General features: G+C 38.4%; 1 protein-coding gene across 1 annotated transcript in view; it reads left to right on the forward strand.

The window, feature by feature from the left end:
• The first annotated feature begins 1044 nt into the window (after nucleotides 1-1044).
• Nucleotides 1045-20285, forward strand: part of LOC149845390 (protoheme IX farnesyltransferase, mitochondrial-like) — a 35001-nt gene continuing 15760 nt past the window's right edge. The window contains exons 1-4 of the mRNA XM_089997604.1: nucleotides 1045-1397; nucleotides 6532-6661; nucleotides 14776-14913; nucleotides 15030-15163. Coding sequence (XP_089853730.1) covers nucleotides 1117-1397; nucleotides 6532-6661; nucleotides 14776-14913; nucleotides 15030-15163 — 683 coding nt within the window. The 5' untranslated portion in view covers nucleotides 1045-1116. The remainder of the gene's footprint in view (nucleotides 1398-6531; nucleotides 6662-14775; nucleotides 14914-15029; nucleotides 15164-20285) is intronic.

The following is a 20285-nucleotide window of genomic DNA, read 5'->3' on the forward strand; positions in this document are numbered from 1 at the left end:
GCCACTATGTTCCAAGTCTATTGTGCAAAGCTGTTATGGCCGAAGCAAAGCCTATCTCTACTCCTATGAGTTGCAACACCAAACTTACTCTAGATGACTCTCCTTTCTCCTTGGATGCCATCTTGTACCATAGCATCGTTGAAAGTTTACAATATCTTACCTTCACTTGCCCAAACGTGGCGTTTGTTGTCAACAAGGTTTGTCAATATATGCAATAACCCACCATTTTTCATTGGTCTACGGTCAAACTACCTAAATGACACACTCCACTGTAGAATGCCCTTTCAACGATCCATCTGGCTCCAACTAAGGGATTATTGAGATGTTGAGTGGGTTGGTTGCCTGGATGATCACAAATCCACTTGTGATTTTGTAGATTTTCTCGGCTCCAACGTTGTCTCTTGGTAAAAAATCGTTGTACAGTCCAACACTGATGGTGAGTACAAGTCTCTGGCTTGCTTGTGAACTTGCCTTTTTTTATCTCTTGCACCCCTATTCTTTGTTTTTTCATATGGCCGAACGGACTTCTACTTTGTTCATGATCATGTCAACGACCCCCAACCACCGTCCGGAATGGACAGTACCATCCTGGTCGAAAACAACCAATTTCCTTTTTATCCATGTTGAACCTGCCCATTTTGACCCATATTCCACCCGTTTCTAGCTATGTCACAGGACATGCGATTTTCGGCTGCGTGTCCGTATTGACACGTCTGGATATGCCGACATTGCCACCCATAAGTAGGGATACCATTTTAAGATTTTTTTTAATGGTGATTTGATATCTAAATACTATAAATTATATTTTAAATAGCGAATTCAGAAAAGTGGTACTGATTTAAATATTAAAAACTCGTGTCGTCGTGCCCCAATTTTTAAAAGATACCTAACTTGCAAACTGAACCGTGTCTATTGTCGAGACGCGTCATATTCGTATCTGTGTGACGTATGTTCCCAGCCGACCATCAAAGTAAAACGTTCACTTACCAAATCCAATACGCAATCAAACGGGAACCGGGAAGTTGTCTTCTTAAGAGTGGCCTGCTGATTTTCTGATCTCTCTCCCTCTCTCGGGGGGAAACTTTTCATAGGAAAGCTTTTCTCCTCGAGGAAACCATGTTCAGGAACACCTCGCGCCTGTCCCCCGATTCCTTCAAACGGATTTTCCCTCGCTTCGCCTTCCAACATGCCCACGATTCCCCTGCCTCTCCGCGCATCGGTGGCGGACTCCACGGGCCGATTCCATCGCTTCCCCGTCCGAGGGGAATCGCGTCGAATCCTTCCTCTGTGGGGATAGGGCTCGAGGGAGGGTTTGTAATCGGGAGGGCGACGAGCCCGCTGGCGGCGCTTCGGCATTACGGGCGTTGCTACTATGAGCTCTCCAAGGTTCGCCTCAGGTTAGGGTTTCCGATTCTATGACAGTTTTTCCTTCCATCCCTTATCTCCTTTCCTGTTCGATCGGCATCACCATCATAAGATTTTGCGTCTTGCGGGTTTGAGCTAGGCGATTTCATGTGGTAGATTGGAAAATTCGGCGATTTTTCACACTGAAACGATCTAATTTGGTAACTATGTATTCATTGCGCTTTGTTGATATCGGGATAATGTCTGTGTTTGCGGGCGGGATGTAGATTCATCGTTAGCAGCTTCCTTTATGAATTGATTGGTTCAGTGATTCAAATTGTGAGTTTCAAGTTTCTCTGCTGGTATAAGAAAGGACCTATGATGCATAAAAGAAGTAGATGGCAGAGGTTTTCGTGTGGGGAACTGCGATTAATAGTTTTCGAGTCCGTTATTGTTAAGTTTTGGTTGAAGCAAGAGTGTCTCTGTATGCGAGGATCACCATGGTTGGGATTTGCGATTGTTGTTAAATAGCTGATCCACACGGAGGAGAAATAAATCTTTAGAATTCAAAATTTCGAACGGTTTGTTTGAAGTCTGTACTGTAGTCCTGAAAATGGCTGGTCACGCATTGTGCATGGTCATGGAGATTTCAATAGACTGACGTCGCCAATATTGTATTTAAGCTGTGGTGGGATAAGCATGACATATTGACATGCGGCATGCATTTCTGTGACTAGAAGGTATTGTAATGGATGCATACTTTTCACGGGAACTCACATTCTCAGAAGGATTGCTTGGTATTCTGGACGCAACATGGAAGGAAAGGTACTTGCGAGCGTGATGTTGTTGACCTCGAATGGCAATGCCATGCAAACTGATGTTTATTGTGAATAGTTGGTATCACTTATTCGAAAGCCCAGGATTCCATGAACAACTTTTAGTGTTCCTATAACTGTATGCTTTTCATGGCCGCTGTTTTAAAGAAAGCTTACCTAGTGACAACATCTATGGGGAAGATGGATGGTCGTCTGACATATGTGTTATATATGAAGAGATGCAAAGTTTATGGGGAAGCTAAATGGTCGTCTAGCATATGTGTTCTATATGAAGAGATGCATGGAAAGTTTAATGCCTATCTTGGTGGGCCTCTTTATATCCTTTTTTTTTGTGTGTGTGTGTGTGCGCGCAACGATTATATGTGATGGTAGAGGGCGTTTGATTCACGGACAGCCATGGATGGAAGCACCCTGTTCAGTTCTGTTCTGCCCTGTTCAGACAGTAACAAGGTGTCTATTTCTACCGTTTGCATTGACCACGGTAGAACACTACTGTCCATGTGTCCTGTGTTTGATTTATCATCACATACACTTGGACACATGTTTAAAATTCGTGTATTTTGATAAAAAAATCATATTTTAAGTATAGAAAAAGAATTTTGGATTTAGCATGCATTCGCTCAATAAATTGCAAAAATAGAGATTAAAGACACTTAATAAATTGCAAAAATAAGAATTAAAATACTACATCCCTAAAATCTAAGCATCTTAAAAAAAATTGGATTTAGCATCATTCACTTATTAAATTACAAAAATAAGGATTAAAATACAAAAACCTCTAAAATCTAAGCATACTCCAATAAATGAAATATTAAATTATTCAAGTAAATAAAAAATTCAACAACTTAAAAACCACTAATTTAGAAAAGTAGAATCCTTGAAGCATGAGAATTTCAAAAATTAAAAAAATAAATGTTGTGCATATATAAAAAAATCAAAATCATAATATCAAACAATGAAAAATGTCAAATATCAAAATATATTGTAAAATTTATAAACAAATGAATTAGAAAACACGTGTTTCTACTTTCTACCACTGAAAATTTTGTGGTACATATGGATTGAGGATGTAAACATGTATCAACAATTCTTTTATCAGAAGAACAAGATGATCTGCCTGAGGTGGGGATTTCCATCAGAACATTGACAGAAACTTCCTGAATATTATTTGGAGATAAAGAGAATTCTTGGATGGTAATAGAGGGCTCATCCTCAAATCTCAGGTGAATTCCTTCTTTCTAATCACAATTTTCCATCAGAGAGGTTGTTTCTTCGACGCCAAGAATTCCCATCAATGTTTCATTGGAGGATTCCTTCTTGTTATCGGAAGAAGATGTTCTGCCTGAGGTGGGGATTTCCATCAAAACAATAACAAAAACTTCTTGAATACTATCTGCCAGAGAAGAGGATTTCTTTGATGGTGACAGGACTCACATGAGAGATCAGATTTCTCTGGCAGATTTAACAATTTTGGATCAGCTCCTGATGAAGAAGTGGGTTCGGTGGCCACTTTGGGCTGAAGCTCGATGTCTCGAAGGCGTCCGAGGTGGGTCGGAGGCTGAGGGTGTTGAAAGAGATGGAGAGGCTGGCCATGATGGCGTCAGGGGAGAGAGGAGCGAAGTGGGGGCAGAGAGGGAGCGAACGGGAGAGGAATTCGTTGGGGGGAGGCATCAAGATCATTCTCTCTTTTTTTTTTTCAAGTTTGTTCTCTCCGTCTGGGGTGGAGTAGCGGGGGATGCTCAAACAGTGTCCGCGGGACAGCGTCCGCCCATCCGCACTGTCCTGCGTTTGGGTGGGCGCGTGGTTGCGCATGGGCTCCACGAGCTGGGCGTCCCGCGGTAGAACGGCTAATCACCCCCCCCCCCCCCATAAGGGTACATGAGAACTCTCAATTGGCTGGAAATGTGGGTTCTTCACAACTTGGTCCAATTGAAGGAATGGTTGTGGCGGTATATATGGCTGTATGCAAATATACAGAGGGACATTAGATGTAGAACTTAGAAACACCTACTTGTCCAACTATGATGTAACAAATGCAACACAGAGGCAATTGCCATTGCTTAATGTCGTAGGAGGGTGTGGGTTGGAAGAGGTGCAATTGTCTTGGCCACACAATGTTTCATTACCGGATTCTGCTATGTGGGTTTTTTCTTGCCTTTCTATCTGCAAGCATATGTGCTCCTGTGTTGCTTGGTTGCACACATGCAAGTGTGTGTGCGTAAATCCATGCTTGCTTGCTCAAACATTTGGTAATTGATACTGTTTAGTTCTATTTTAATTGAACATTTTGTCTTGATTGCCTTGAAATAAGGAAAAACTGTCAGTGCTCCATAGAATGGTTGTAGACTAGTTGATCATGTGAGTTGTACAAACCATGTCAGGGGCAGTAACTGTTAAGAGCTGTATTGCAAAATTTTCCTTTATAACAGATTTAGACTCTCTTGTTTTCAGTTTGAATCATATTTGACTCAAATAAGTGCATCCAAATATACAACAATTCATGCTGTCAAGAAGAGCCAGATGGTGTGATCAAGTACAGTTTTCTGGAAAAAAGTAGAGGGCCAAAAACATTCCTCATTTTCTTCATATGTAATTTGATATGCAAATTGCTCCTTAAGATCCTTGTTAAAATGATGCCTATATATATGTGTGTGTGTGTGCACGTGGGTTAGGTCCTATTGAAGGCACAAAACTATTGAGTATGGCTCACCTTCTTTTCATATTTGTTAGTGTTTTTTTTAAAGCAGACCTTATGGATGTGAATCTGTGATCTACAAGGTTTGTTTAGTAGAAAATGAGTTTTGAATCATGTGATCATGACATGTAAACAGGTTTTTAGGGTGTGTTTGATTGCTTGTCCAAGATTGGGCATAACAGTAGAACAAAACAGACATAACACATGTTTTGTTTGTTCTCTAACAACTGTTCTTCGTTCAGTGTTTGTTTCAACTCAAATAGGAAATCATATTTTTCTTATTTGTAAATAAATAAACTGCAAGAAAATAAACATAAATAAATCCTAAACTTCAAGAAAATAAATCATAAATAAACTAAAAAACTCTAAGCTACAAGAAAAATAAAACATAAAATCGAAGAAATAAAAAGCCCTATTTCAAACCATAATCAAAGAAAATTAAAGAAAAGCCCTAATCAAATTAAACATAAAAAACCCTAATTAAAGAAATTTGATTCAAAGCCCTAATCAAAGAAATTTCTTATTTTTATATTTAATTCAACCCTAAATCTAAAAGCCCTAATTTGAAACCCTAAATCTAAAAGCCCTAATTTGAAACCCTAAATCGAAAATCCCTAATTCGAGAGAGAGAGAGTGGGGGAGGGGGGGGTTGGAATGGTGTTTCACCATTCTTGGAACGCGGTGGACGCCCACGGTCCAGCGTTTGGCGCATACGTGTTCAACGTGGAACACACCCTCAAGGGTTTAAAAAATCGACAACCCACAATGCACTAAAATTTCATTAATCAGGGAATCATATTTTTAGATCGAAATAGCATGATCCAAGGTGTGATCCTTAGCAAACAAACCATGGTGAACACATTGATGTGGTCATATTTAGTCAATAGAGCTTAAAAAAATGATTTCTATGTCACTATTTCCGTGCCTTTAATTTGCTATTGAAGGTTCGAGATTATTGAGTGTAAATCACCTTCTTTTCATATTTTTTGATCTTTTTGTAGATTGGACCTTATGGATGTGATCTAAAAGGTTTGTTTAGTAGAAAATGAGTTTTGAAATTGTGATATGTATGCAGGTTTTTTAAGGGCTTCAAAAATCAATGGCTCGCAATGCACTAAAATTTCACTGTCTCAAAAAATACTATTTTTAGATAGAAATAGCATGATCCAAGGTTTGATACTTAGCAAATCAACAATGCTGAACACATCTATGTGTTCAGATTGAGTTGATAAAGCTTGAACTTATGATTTCCAGCTCAATAGTTCCATGCCTTTAATAGCACCAAATATTAAGTTATTAACCCATACATACATATGTATGTATGTATGTATAAGGTCGTTTTTCTTATCTCTTTTATGTGCATTGGGAAAATTTACCATGTCAAACAGCTCCCTTTTTGATGTTGCATATATGGCACCGCAATACTGTTATACTATTTCATTTAGCTGCATGAGAATGGTAGTAATTACTAATTCCCAACTTTCTCTTGTCAATAACAATTTTGTTTAATATGCAGTCTGCTACAGTTTAACTTTAAATGATTCCAACCATTTTTTTTAGTTCTTGATGTGGAAAAACTTTTTCCTTCAATTGTATGTGTGCATGCATGTGTTTGTGTTACACATATTACATACTAAAATATCTCATTTTGTCCAGCATACTTGTTGTAGCTACCTCGGGATCAGGTTATGTCCTTGGCAGCAGCAATGTGATTGATTTTTCCGGATTGTGCTGGACGTGTGCTGGTACTATGATGGTTGCTGCTTCTGCTAACTCCCTAAATCAGGTATGGTCCTGAGAATGGTTAATGAGTTGCATGAATTTCATGATGTGAAATCGCTTTTGAAATGAAAAAGCTTTTGTGAAAACAAGTATAAGAGTACCTGGGGTGTGTGCACGCATGTGCACATATGCTCGAATGTTCAAACATGCACACACAGTGCTGCTTCAATGTGCATTGCAAGTCAATGGTGCTACTTGGCATACCTCCTGCACACTGCTGCAGGCCTTGCACATCGTACAGCACTGCATGCGATCTGTATACCTGCCATTGCTGTGCTGTTGCCCGCCAATGATTGTGCTACTGTTTCACACTAACAGTGCCAGCCATGACCAACACGACGTGCACACTAAGGGGGTGTTTGAATCCCCGCCCACGGGACAACCAAGCGTGGGCCCCATACACCCACGCAAACGCGGGACTCGTGGACGCTAAGTTGGTGCATCCTGCGGATGCTTATTTGACATCCACTGCTGTTCCGTGCCCCCTCCATGGAACAGCGAGAATGGACACTCTCGGACAAAAAAACAAACAAATGTTTTTTTGGTGTTGCATGGACAGGGCGGGACATGCTGTCCTGCCCTGTCTGAGGATGCAACTGGACAGGACATGCTGTCCTGCTCTGTCTGAGGATGCAACTGGACAGGACATGCTGTTCCGTTCTCCACAGTCTGATTCAAACGCCCCCTAAGGCAACCTTTTGTTTTCGAAACAATGACATGGCACTACTTTTCAACTGCGCCAATGCCCTGCACATGCCAACCCTTTTTGGCATGTGAACTAAACCGTTAAGCGAGCAGCTAAGTGTGTGTTAAAATATATATATACATATATACTTATATATATACATTCGTATATATATAAGTATATATATACATATATGTATATATATACATATTGCTTTTTAGTTAAATACCCGATAGGGGTATTATTGTAAAACTACAAATGTACTTTTTTCTTTTTGCTTTTTCTTTTTCTTTTTCCTTTTTTTTCCCTTTTTTCTTTTTCTTTTTTTGCTTTTTGTTGGAACCACAAGGGGCCCCACTCTTGTAGTCATTGGGGCCCCAACGGTCAGATTTCTGACCGTTAGGGGCTCCCAACGACTACAAGGGAGCCCCCTTGTGGTCCCTTCTTGTGCTCTCCTCCTCTATAAATAGAGGAGGTGTTCCTCTCTTATAGGGATGGGTTTTATACCACTCTCTTCTCTTCTTCAATAATATCCAACTTATGACTTTAAGTCATTTCCATATTTGAGAGTTTTTGTGTGTGCACATTTGTTGTTTGTGTTCTTGGCTCTAGTGATCACTCTTAAAGAGTGACACTTGCTCTATTGGTGCTTCCGCCTCTTTTCATTACATGGTATCAGAGCTCGGTTGGTGATTGAGCTTTTTTCTTTTGTCATCTTGGAAAGCGTGCCTCTCAAAGTTTTGAAGAAAGGAAGAGTATTTGGTGCCGATGGAACGTGACTCTAAAGTGAAGCTCTCTTTCAAGCTAAATGGGTTCAACTATCTCATGTGGGCCTCCGCTATGGAAAATCATCTAAGAGGTAAGAAACTTTGGGGTTTTGTTATGGGGACTACTCCCGAACCCTCTCTTGTCCTTACCAAAATTGAAAATGAAGTTGAAAAGACTTTAGATGGCGATGAGCGCATCAAAGCCATTAATGAACATCAATCCAAAATCGAGGATTGGGAAAGTAACCATGCCAAAATTTTGGCATGGTTTATGAACAATGTAGATCTTAAAAATTGTGCCAATATTGCCAAGTTTAGAAGAGCCAATGAGGCTTGGTTTTTCCTTAAGGGTATGTATACCCAAAAGGATCTTGCTCGGCAATTCTTTTGTCAAGAAAAAATTCGTTCCACTAAACAAATGGATATGAGTGTTCGGGATTATTTTAGCTCTCTAACCCCTCTTTGGGATGAGCTTGCCCTTCTTGAGCCCAAATAGGTTGCTCCACAAGACATTGAACTAAGAAGGGAACAAATTGAAAAGGAGCACTTTTTTCAATTTCTTCATGGGCTTCGCCCGGAATTTGAACAAGTGAGGGCATCTCTTCTCCATAGAAGCAAAGCCCTACCTATTGAAGATGCTCTTGCCGAGGTATGTCAAGAAGAAACTCGACTTGGTTTGAGCATTAGGAATGATGAAGTTTTGACCGTTAATAGGCCCGGATCAAATGTTAAAGCATATAGACCTCCCCACTTTAACAAAAATATCAATGGGCCTAGAAAGGGGATCATATGCCACTATTGTAATGAACCGGGGCACATTAGATCGGTTTGTCCAAAGCTTAAAAGAAAGGTTGCCGCGGTTGGAGAAAATTCTCCAAAGAAGGAAGAAAGTACCAAAGAAGGAGATATCAAAGAAACTCTTAATCATATCTCTGAAGTTCTCCAACACCTTCTCAAGTCTTCTCCTTCAACATCCGGAGCCGCCATCGCCTACTCTTCATCACCTCCATGTATGTGGATACTAGACTCTGGTGCTTCTTTCCATATGACATCTCATAAAACCTCCCTTTCCAATGTTTTTTCCGAACCCATGTCCTCCTATGTTTCAACGGCCGATGGAACGCCATTAAAAATAGAAAGTATTGGAACACTTGACTTCAAAAATTCTCAAAACTTTTTTGTTCCTAAAGTAAGAGTTGTTCCAAAAATTAACTTAAATCTTTTTTCCGTTTCCCAAATAACCGACCATGGATGCCAAGTCTCTTTCTCACCTAAAGATTGCATCGTGCAGGATCTCCAGTCAGGGAAGCTGATTGGGCAAGGCCATAGAAGGGGTGATCTCTATTTTATGGACTTTTTGACGCTTCCATCCAAGTCATCTTGCAATCTTGTTAAAGACAAAAGTATTGGAATTTGGCATGAGAGACTTGGTCATCCAAATTTTGTAAAAATGTCTCTTCTCCCTTTTTTGGACAATACTTGTAAAGACAATCACATGACTTGTAAAGATTGCATTTTTGGGAAATCTAAAGCTACTCCGTTTCCTCAAAGAAGTTATTTTGCCACTCGGCCTTTTGAACTTGTTCATTCCGATGTATGGGGACCTTCCCCAATTTTATCTAAAGGAGGTTTTTCGTATTATGTGGTCTTTATTGATGACTTCACTAGATTTACGTGGATATACTTCTTAAGCCGCAAATCTGAAGTTTTTTCGTTCTTTAAAGAATTTCATGCGATGGTTAAAAATCAATTTTTGGGAAATCTATCTATTCTTAGGTCCGATTCGGGAGGTGAATATATGTCTAATGATTTTCAAAATTTCTTAAAAGAAAATGGAATTTGTCATCAACGTTCTTGTCCCAACACTCCGCAACAAAATGGTCTTGCGGAAAGAAAGCATAGGCACATAATAGAAACTACAAGAACATTATTGATTTCAAAAAATATCCCAAAATCCTTTTGGGCCGAAGCGGTTCTAACCAGAGTTACCAGTCGAGGAAGCGGGAGCGGGAAGCGATACGGGAAGCGGGAGCGGGAAGCGAGGCACTTTAAAAAATTTAGGAAGCGGGGAAGCGTGGGACCACTTAGAAGAAAATTCCGAACCGTCTCGGAAACGACCTAGGAAGCGAACCGGAAGCGAGGGGAAGCGAAAAAAAATGAAAAAAATGGGGGAAGCGAGGGGGAAGCGAAGGGGAAGCGTGGGGGAAGCGTTGGGGAAACGTGGGGGAAGCGCGCTTCCCATTTATGGGAAGCGCGTTTCCCATAAAAGGGGGACGCGTTTCCCATAAAAGGGAAGCGCGCTTCCCAAAAAAGGGGGACGCTTCCCCTCACGCTTCGGAAGCGCGACGTTTCGCGCTTCCGAAGCGCGCTTCGGGGAAGCGCGCTTCCCCTTTTGCCTAGGCGCTTCCGGTAACTCTGGTTCTAACTTCAACATATCTCATCAATAGAATACCTTTATCCTCTTTGAAAAATCTTTCTCCATTTGAAAAACTTTACAATATGTCTCCCGATTATAAAAGATTAAGAATTTTTGGATGTAAATGCTTTGTTTTAACTCGCAAAAATGATAAACTTTCTCCTAGGGCTATTGAATGTATTTTTTTGGGATATGGCGAAAAACAAAAAGGATATAGATGTTTTGACATACTTAATAATAAACTTTATATCTCAAAAGACGTCACATTCCTCGAAGAAGAAAATGGTTTTTCGCATCAACCAAATGAAAATATTGACTATTCCTTTTTATTTGACTTGCTACCTCAAGAAAACATCATAGATGATCATATTGATCTTGATGAACCTCTTAATGAAGATCTTGTTGAACATCCAAATAATGATCAAAACTTAGAAGAAAATGTTTCAAGACAAATACAAGTCTACTCTAGAAGGAATGAAAGAAATCCTCCATGTGCCCTTGAAAGATTTTCTCAAAATGAGTCGATAGAAGAAACCTCTCAAAGAAGATCAAATCGCATTCCTAAGATTCCAAATAGATTTGTTTCTTATGACTCCTTTTCCCCTAATTATCGAGCATGTCTTCTTGCTATTCACTCCTTTCATGAACCATCTCATTACAATGATGCTAAACAATATGATCATTGGAATGAAGCTATGAAGCTTGAACTTAATGCCCTTAAAAAGACACAAACTTGGGAAATCATTGATCCTCCCAATGGCAAGAAACCCATTGGATGTAGATGGGTGTTTAAAGTAAAAACTAAGAGTGATGGTTCATTGGAAAGATATAAGGCTAGGTTGGTAGCCAAAGGTTATGCCCAAGAGTATGGGGTAGACTATGATGAAACTTTTGCCCCAGTTGCTCGAATGACTAGTGTTCGAGCCCTTATTGCTATAGCTTCTGTCAAAAAATGACCCATCTTTCAACTTGATGTTAAAAATGCTTTCTTGAATGGTAATTTAAATGAAGAAGTTTATATTGAACCACCTCCAGGTATGAATTTAAATGGAAAAGTTTTAAAATTAAAAAAGGTTTTATATGGACTTAAGCAAGCTCCTAAAGCTTGGTATGACAGGTTTAGTAATGTATTAATCAATTTAGGTTTTTCTTCTTGTTATACTGACACTGCTCTTTTTGTCAAAAGAACAGGTGACTCCATTATTATGCTTCTGCTGTATGTTGATGATATAATCATCACTGGGAATGACAAAAAGGGAGTAAATGATGTTAAGTCTATATTAAAAGATACTTTTGATATGTCTGACCTTGGTTATTTGAGATATTTTTTAGGAATTGAAGTGGCCTATTCAGCGCGTGGGTACATCTTATCTCAAATGAAGTTAGCTGCGGAAATTTGTACCAAATCAGGAATATCTGATGAAAAGAAAGTTGAGACTCCCGAAGTTATCAATGCGAAACTAAGACTTGAAGATGGTGTTCTTCTTGAAGATCCAACTCCCTACCGTCAATTAATTGGATCCCTCACCTATCTATCCATCACCCGTCCTGACATAGCTCATGCGGTTCATGCAGTGAGCCAGTTTCAGCACGCACCTACCACGGTTCATATGGCGGCCGTAATGAGAATTGTGCGATATATCAAAAATACCATCTCCAAGGGACTCTTCTTATCCTCTTCCTTATCTCTTGAATTGACTGCTTTTACTGATGCTGACTGGGAAGGAAATCCCAATGATCGTATCTCAATTACGGGTCTTTGTATTTTTTTAGGTGAATCTCTCATCTCGTGGAGATGCAAGAAGCACCAGAAGGTCTCCTTATCATCTACTGAAGCTGAGTATCGGGCTATGGCGATGACAACTATGGAAATCGTATGGCTCAGAAGTCTCCTTGCTGACATGGGCGTCCTCATTTCTACTCCTACCAAGCTCTGCTGTGATAACAAAAGTGCGATATACATTGCCAGCAATCACACCTTTCATGAGCGGACAAAGCATATCGAGATGGATTGCCATTATGTTCGAGACGAATATCTCAGAGGGACTATCTCATTGCCATATGTTACTTCAGAATATCAGCTAGCTGACTTCTTCACCAAAGCACTTCCAACTCCACGATTTATGTTCCTCCTTAGCAAACTTTCGGTCTTCTCCCCGTAAAGTTTGAGGGGGCATGTTAAAATATATATATATATATATATACTTATATATATACATTCGTATATATATAAGTATATATATACATATATGTATATATATACATATTGCTTTTTAGTTAAATACCCGATAGGGGTATTATTGTAAAACTACAAATGTACTTTTTTCTTTTTGCTTTTTCTTTTTCTTTTTCCTTTTTTTCCCTTTTTTCTTTTTCTTTTTTTGCTTTTTGTTGGAACCACAAGGGGCCCCACTCTTGTAGTCGTTGGGGCCCCAACGGTCAGATTTCTGACCGTTGGGGGCTCCCAACGACTACAAGGGAGCCCCCTTGTGGTCCCTTCTTGTGCTCTCCTCCTCTATAAATAGAGGAGGTGTTCCTCTCTTATAGGGATGGGTTTTATACCCCTCTCTTCTCTTCTTCAATAATATCCAACTTATGACTTTAAGTCATTTCCATATTTGAGAGTTTTTGTGTGTGCACATTTGTCGTTTGTGTTCTTGGCTCTAGTGATCACTCTTAAAGAGTGACACTTGCTCTATTGGTGCTTCTGCCTCTTTTCATTACAGTGTGCACTGCATAGCCGTGCCTGTTGCATTGACTTCATGCACCACTATGTGCTATTATGCATCATTAGGTACCTCATGAATGGTCCAACAACCACGAGCGGTGGTAGGCAATAATGCTGTGATAGTGCATGCATGTATGAGATTCAAATCTCAAGTTTAAATTCGAAAAAGCCACCCAACCTATTTGCTATTAGCAAATAGCTGCCAACTTTTTCAGTTATTTAACTGCTGCTTTCTTAGTCACTTCAAATATCCACCTGAAGTATAAAAATATTTTTTGCGCTTTGTTGGTAGCGTAACCATCTTAATTCTTTTGCCAAAGAAATAAATGTCCAGGGCATTCTAGTTATTTTGTTTCTATTGCCAACTGGATGATTTTAACAAAGTTGAGAAAACAAGCATTTTCTATTATAAAGTTGAACACTTATTGCTTGATTATGACTTTGTTGCCCATGCATTATTCATGTTGATGGTTGTGTTGACATCTTTTGGATGACTTGTATGGATATTATGTCGAGGCATGGTCCTCTACTAGTGGGCTTGGTGGGAGCATTAGATTCATTTATCAGTTGACTTCTGGAAACTGCATTAGTAATGGTGTTGACATTCTCTAGAGAGTAGCTATTTGTAGGCCGAGCACAACTATCTTAATATATTAAATTCTGTTAGCGTATGGATGTTGGTTTCTATTTGTCAAAGACCACTCATGAACTCCATGGTGCGGCCCACGCTCTCTACGTCGATATTGGAAATGTATTTGCGTGAACGGGTGATGCGGGGCTTCGTTTGGCGCTTCCGATGGGACATCAACTGTGCGTAGGGCTTCCAGAACCACCAAGCAGTGCGTGCAGGGGGTAGATCAGTTGTAGGGAAGGCTCAAACTCGTGGGTGATGGCCTTACACTCGTCACCCACAGCAGAGGAGGGCTGTGGCTATGCGGGAGCGAGCTACCAGTGTGCTTGATGCTGTTGGGCACAGCACCAGGAGGCTTACCGATTCCCGGGGTTTGCCTAAGCCCATGTCACCCAAGGAACGCCCAAGAGGGTTGCTGCAACCTGAGGATGAAGGAGAGAGAGGCGTCTACAAGTCAATCCAGAGAGAGAGAGAGAGAGAGAGAGAGAGAGAGAGCTTCTGAGAAGGAATCCAATATCATTCATAATCCTAGGGTTCACCAATAGCGAGCTTTTATAGACAAGCTCACTTATTCCGATCCGGGTCACCACTTGTCAGGCCTCATATCACAATCCAAATAGCCAAAAAGACAAAGGACCAAGAGGGAACGACCCAAGGTCATGGGCGTCCATGCACCCAGCCAGGTGGGGCCTTGCCTAGGCCGAGTGCGGGTGTGCAGCGTCTTGGGTTGTATCACTCCATGCCCTTGGCTGCAATCAACTTGTGCTGGAACTTGGGCTTATCAATGGATAACTTCTAGTCATTATCTGCTCCATAGTTTAGCACTTATTATTATCATATATCTTTTCTATCATTCAAATTGGCAGTAACATTGTCTATATGGATTATCAGGTTTTTGAGGTATCTAATGATGCCAAGATGAAAAGAACTATGCGAAGACCTTTACCTTCTGGGCGTCTTGGTGTTCCTCATGCACTCATGTGGGCGTCTACTATTGGGGTTGCTGGCACAACTTTATTAGCGTGGAAGGTGTTTAATCATTTTGTTAATTTTGGCTTTACCTAACGTGCTTATAAACCATTTTTGTTTACATTTTATGTACTGAGTCTACTGCTTATGAAAATTCCTTGTCAAGGTCTGCGCAGGCTAATGCTTTGGCAGCAGGATTGGCAGCTTCAAATCTTGCACTTTATGCATTTGTATACACTCCTTTAAAGCAATTACACCCAGGAAATACATGGGTTGGAGCAATTGTTGGGGCCATTCCACCACTCATAGGGTGAGATAATTTATTTCGTTACTCTTTTAAATTTTGCTTATTTGCTAATAAGTCATTGTGAGCAGTCAGAGGATAGGTTGCTGAGGTTTATTCTAGAAACTTAGTATGCAAAATGAGGCTGAATTTAAAGAAATATCTTAACATTGTCAGACTAATTGCAATTAATGTCAATGCCAATTGAATCAAATTGGCTGATTTGCATTGGAACAATAGTCAAAATGCATAGATTAGATGGACTCTCAATAATTGGCCGACTATTACCCAAATTGAAGAATCAATTGAATCGGTTCAATTCTTCCTTAAATTGATTGTGAAGTTTTAAACCAAAAAACTTAAAAAGGGGCTATGATACATTTTTGATGTCTTCGATACCATTTTAGGTTTTTCCACTAATTAAAAAAACACATTTTGGTCATCATTTTTTCAAAAACCATAGTTTTTTTTTCTATGCCAAAAAATGGTGACAGGAAACCCATGCTTTGCTGGAAGAAGGGCCTAGCTGGAAAGTGGTGGATTTGAACGTTTACAACACATCTTTTTTAGTTTTTTTTTACTGGAAGCACATTTAATTATTATCACGAAGTGGCGCAAAAACCAAGATACTCCAAACCGAAATCCAAATGCCAAACCAAAAAGCATTTGGATACAAACAAGACACATATTAAAACAAGTACAATACAAATATTGTGAATAAATGATTTCATTAATAATGAACATTAAAAATACACAAAGATGTAATGAAATGAGGGATCACAAGTGGTATCCCTAAACACGCAATAACAAGCCACTAATGGGCAAGATACATAAAGTTACAAGGTGTCTAGGCACAATAGCACAAAAAGAACATAAAAAATAATGTATTTTATTGATAAAATGCTCTAAAGAGCCATACGAATAAGAAGGGACAAGGTCCTTTATTTATACAACAAAGGGGAGCTTAATAGAGTTGTTGGGAGCTCCCCAGCTGTCACATTTGTGACTGGGGAGAATCCCAACAGTCCTATAATATGAATAACTTAGTCCATGGTCAAAAAGTCAAAAAAGTAAAACTAAAAAAAGTAAAAAATAAAAAAGAGAAAAGTCCTTAATGGACTGTGCTAAGTACATATGATAAGAAAAACAAAAATACCCTTGAGGGCTATGTTAATATACAACTATATACATATATATCAAAATATATATGTATATAATAGTATACATGAATACATAAATGCATACATTTTAACACCCCCCCTCAAACTGACAGTGAGATCACCTAAAGTTTGTTAAGTAGAAAAATAGAACGAGGAGCAGGAAGGGCTTTGGTGAAGAAATCCGCAAGTTGCTACTCTGATGTGACATATGGTAACTCAATAGTTCCTTTTAAATATTCATCACGAACATAGTGACAGTCTATCTCAATGTGTTTGGTTCTTTCATGGAAGGTGTGATTGCTTGCTATGTAGATTGTACTTTTTTGAGGACTTGGAGATGAAAACTCCTTTGTCTTGAAGAAGAGACCTAAGCCAAACAATCTCCATTGTTTGTCGTTGCCATTGCGTGATATTCTGCCTAAGTTGAAGATAACAAAAAATTATGTTGTTTCTTACACTTCCAAGAGATCAACGAATCCCCTAAAAAAATACAAAAACCATTTGTTGAGATTCTATCATTTGGGTTACCACCTCAGTCAATATCAATATAAGCAGTTAGATCTAAAGATGATGAAGAGGATAAAAAGAACCCTTCTGAAATGATGTTTTTAATGTATTGCACAATCCTCATAATTGCCGCCATGTGCACTGTGGTAGGGGCATCCTGAAACTGACTTGCTGCATGAACGACATGAGCGATATCAGTTCGGGTGATGGAGAGGTAAGTGAGAGATCCAATCAATTGACGATATGGAGTAGGATCTTCAGGCAATACGCTATCTTCGAGTCTTAATTTTGCATTTAAGACTTCTGGGGTTTCTACCTTCTTTTCATCTAAAACTTCTGACCTAGCACATATGTCAGCAACTAATTTTATTTGAGAGAAAATATATCCTCTGGGAGAGTAGGCAACCTCAATTCCTAAAAAGTATCTCGAAAGCCCCAAGTCAAACATATCAAAAGTTTTCTTTAAAATTGATTTAATTAATTAATTTCAATAACACCTTCTTTGTCATTTCTTGTGATGATCATATCATCAACATATAGAAGAATAATCGCAATTGTAGTACCTGTTTTTTTAATAAAGAAAGTAGTGTCCGTATAATAAATGATAAATCTTGAATTAATCAAAACATTGCTAAATTTATTGTTCCAAGCCTTAGGGTCTTGTTTAAGACCATACAAGGCCTTTAATTTTTAAAAGTTTTTCATTTAAATTAACCCCTGGAGGGGGTTCCATGTAAACTTCCTCACCGAGTTCTCCATTTAAAAAGATATTTTTAACATCTAGTTGGAAAATGAGCTATGTTTTATTAGAAGCAATGGTAATGAGAGTTCAAACACTAGTCATTTTTTCGATGGAAGCAAAGATTTTCTCATAATCTATTTCATATTCTTGGGCATACCCTTTGGCAACTAACCTTGCTTTATATCTTTCTAATGATCTGTTACTTTTGGTTTTGACTTTAAACACCTATCTACATCCTATAGATTTCTTGCCTAAAGGAGGATCAACTATTTTCCATGTGTTGGCTTTTTAAGAGCAAGTTCTATTTCCATTGCTTCATTCCAATGAGGGTATTGTTTGACATCATTATAATGAGATGATTCATAACAATTGTGAAGAGTTATTAAACATGCTTTAAAGCTTGGAGTAAATGAGTCATATGATACAAATCTACTTGGAGCACTAGTGTTATAAAAAATGCACCTTGGCGTGGCCCTCTATGCCTCAAGGCGCAAAAAAATACTTTTTTTTTGTTTACAAACAACAAGATTTCTAAGACATAATTAACAAGATTTTTGTAGGTTAATCTCATACATTTTCCAGTTATTTCAGTTATGTAATCAATTTTAGTATATTTTAACTTTTGTTGGTTAATCTCATATATTTTCCAGTTATGTAATAATTTATTTAGTTACTTTTATATGTTAATCTCATATTTTTTAGAATAATCTCATATATTTTAACTTTTGTAGGTTAATCTCATATATTTTCCAATTATGTCAGTTATGTAATCAATTTCTTAGTATATTTTAACTTTTGTTGGTTAATCTCATATATTTTCCGGTCATGTAATCAGTTTTTTAGTTACTTTTATATGTTAATCTCATATTTTTTAGAATAATCTCATATATTTTAACTTTTATAGGTTAATCTCATATATTTTCTAGTTATTTCAGTTATGTAATCAGTTTCTTAGTATATTTTAACTTTTGTTGGTTAATCTCATATATTTTCTAGTTATGCAATCAGTTTTTAGTTACTTTTATATGTTAATCTCATATTTTTTAGTACTTATTTGAGATTTTCTATTTCTTATTGGTTGTTATTTCATCAATAAAGCAATTCTTTATTTATTTGTATTTTTAGATATTTTTTTTATAAATTTTTTTAAGTTTTCAAAATTTTTTTTGAGGCTTACGCTTTACGCCTCGCTTTGGTTTTTGGTGGAGCGCCTCGCTACGCCTCAACGCTTTGTTAAATTATGTACCTTATCACCTAATGTAATATATATATTTTATATATATAAGGTAATACATATACATATATTAATATATATGTATATGTATCTACTTTTTATATATATAATATATATATTTCTTATTATTTAGTCATAGGGGTAGTCTCGTCTTTTCTTCCATTTTACGCACATTCACCTTTTGAATGTGTTTGTAATTTCTTTTTAGTTTTTTTCTTTTTCTTTATTTTTATTTCTTTTATTTTTGTACTTAAAGGAACCTTGGGGGGCCCACTCAAATAGACGTTGGGCCCCTCCAACGGTCACATTTGTGACCGTTGGAGGGGCTCCAACGTCTATGAGTGGAGCCCCTCCAAGGCTCCCTTTTGGGTTGTTATAAATAGGGGCTCTCCCCTTGTATTCTTTTATGGCTTTGAGTCAAAGCCCAAGTTCTCAATAAATTGATTCCATTGTTTTTATGCCTTTGTGCATTTGTGAGTTATTTGTGGGTTGTGCCTTTTGTGCACAAGTGTTCTAAAGTGTTCTTATTGTGCTTTCGTGGTGGGTTCAATATCAAGAATATTAAGGTCTTGATATTAGTATCTTGTTGGAGATACTTTCACATGGTATCAGAGCCTCGCTGGAAGAAAGAAGATCGTGTATCTCGCCTCTTGTGAAGCACCTCGAAAATCGTGCCCTCAAGCTAGTGAAGTTTTTGAGTTAAGCATTTGCTCCGGGCAATATTTTAGAAGCAACTTTTGTCAAGAAAAGGTTGAAAATCCATTAAGGTACGCTTTATTTTTCATCTTCTCCTCTCCATAATGGGTGAAAAAGACTCCCACTTCTCCCTCGGTTTTAAACTTAGTGGTTCGAACTACCATGTTTGGGCCGGCAACATGGAAGCCCATATCAAAGGGAAAGGTCTTTGGGGTTATGTTCAAGGTTCCATATCGGAACCCGAACCCAAGCTTTCTATCATAGAGAAAGGGAAAATTAAAATTCTTGAAGGAGAAGATAGACAAAAGGACTTAGAAGAATATTCCAAAAAGCATGATGAGTGGGAAATGAAGAACTTTAAAATATTGTCTTGGATTTTTTCGTCCGTGGAAACCAAGATCAACGCCAACATCATCAAGTTTAAAAGGGCCTCCGAAGCTTGGTTATACCTTGAAAAAATGTATACGTCAAGGGATTTGTCTCACAAATACTACCTTCAAAAGAAAGCCTTGACTCTTCAACAAAATGATTTATCTATTCGGGAATATTTTGCCGAATTATCATCTATTTGGGACGAGCTTGCCATGCTCGAACCAAAATGGAGCGGAGAAGCTATTGAATTAAGACACAAACAACTAGAGGAAGATCGGTTCTTCAACTTTCTAAATGGTCTTAGACCCGAATTTGAGCAAATTCGGTCATCCCTTCTATCGGCTTTTACCTCCCCATCTATTGAAGATGTCATCACCAAGCTAAGTGGTGAGGAAACACGTATGGGGATTAGTAAAAATAACCCAAGCATTCTTGCTA

Source organism: Nuphar pumila, chromosome 2 (genome assembly GCF_984573655.1).
Source record: "Nuphar pumila chromosome 2, dmNupPumi1.hap1.1, whole genome shotgun sequence".
In the NCBI taxonomy this organism is placed as follows: Eukaryota; Viridiplantae; Streptophyta; class Magnoliopsida; order Nymphaeales; family Nymphaeaceae; genus Nuphar; species Nuphar pumila.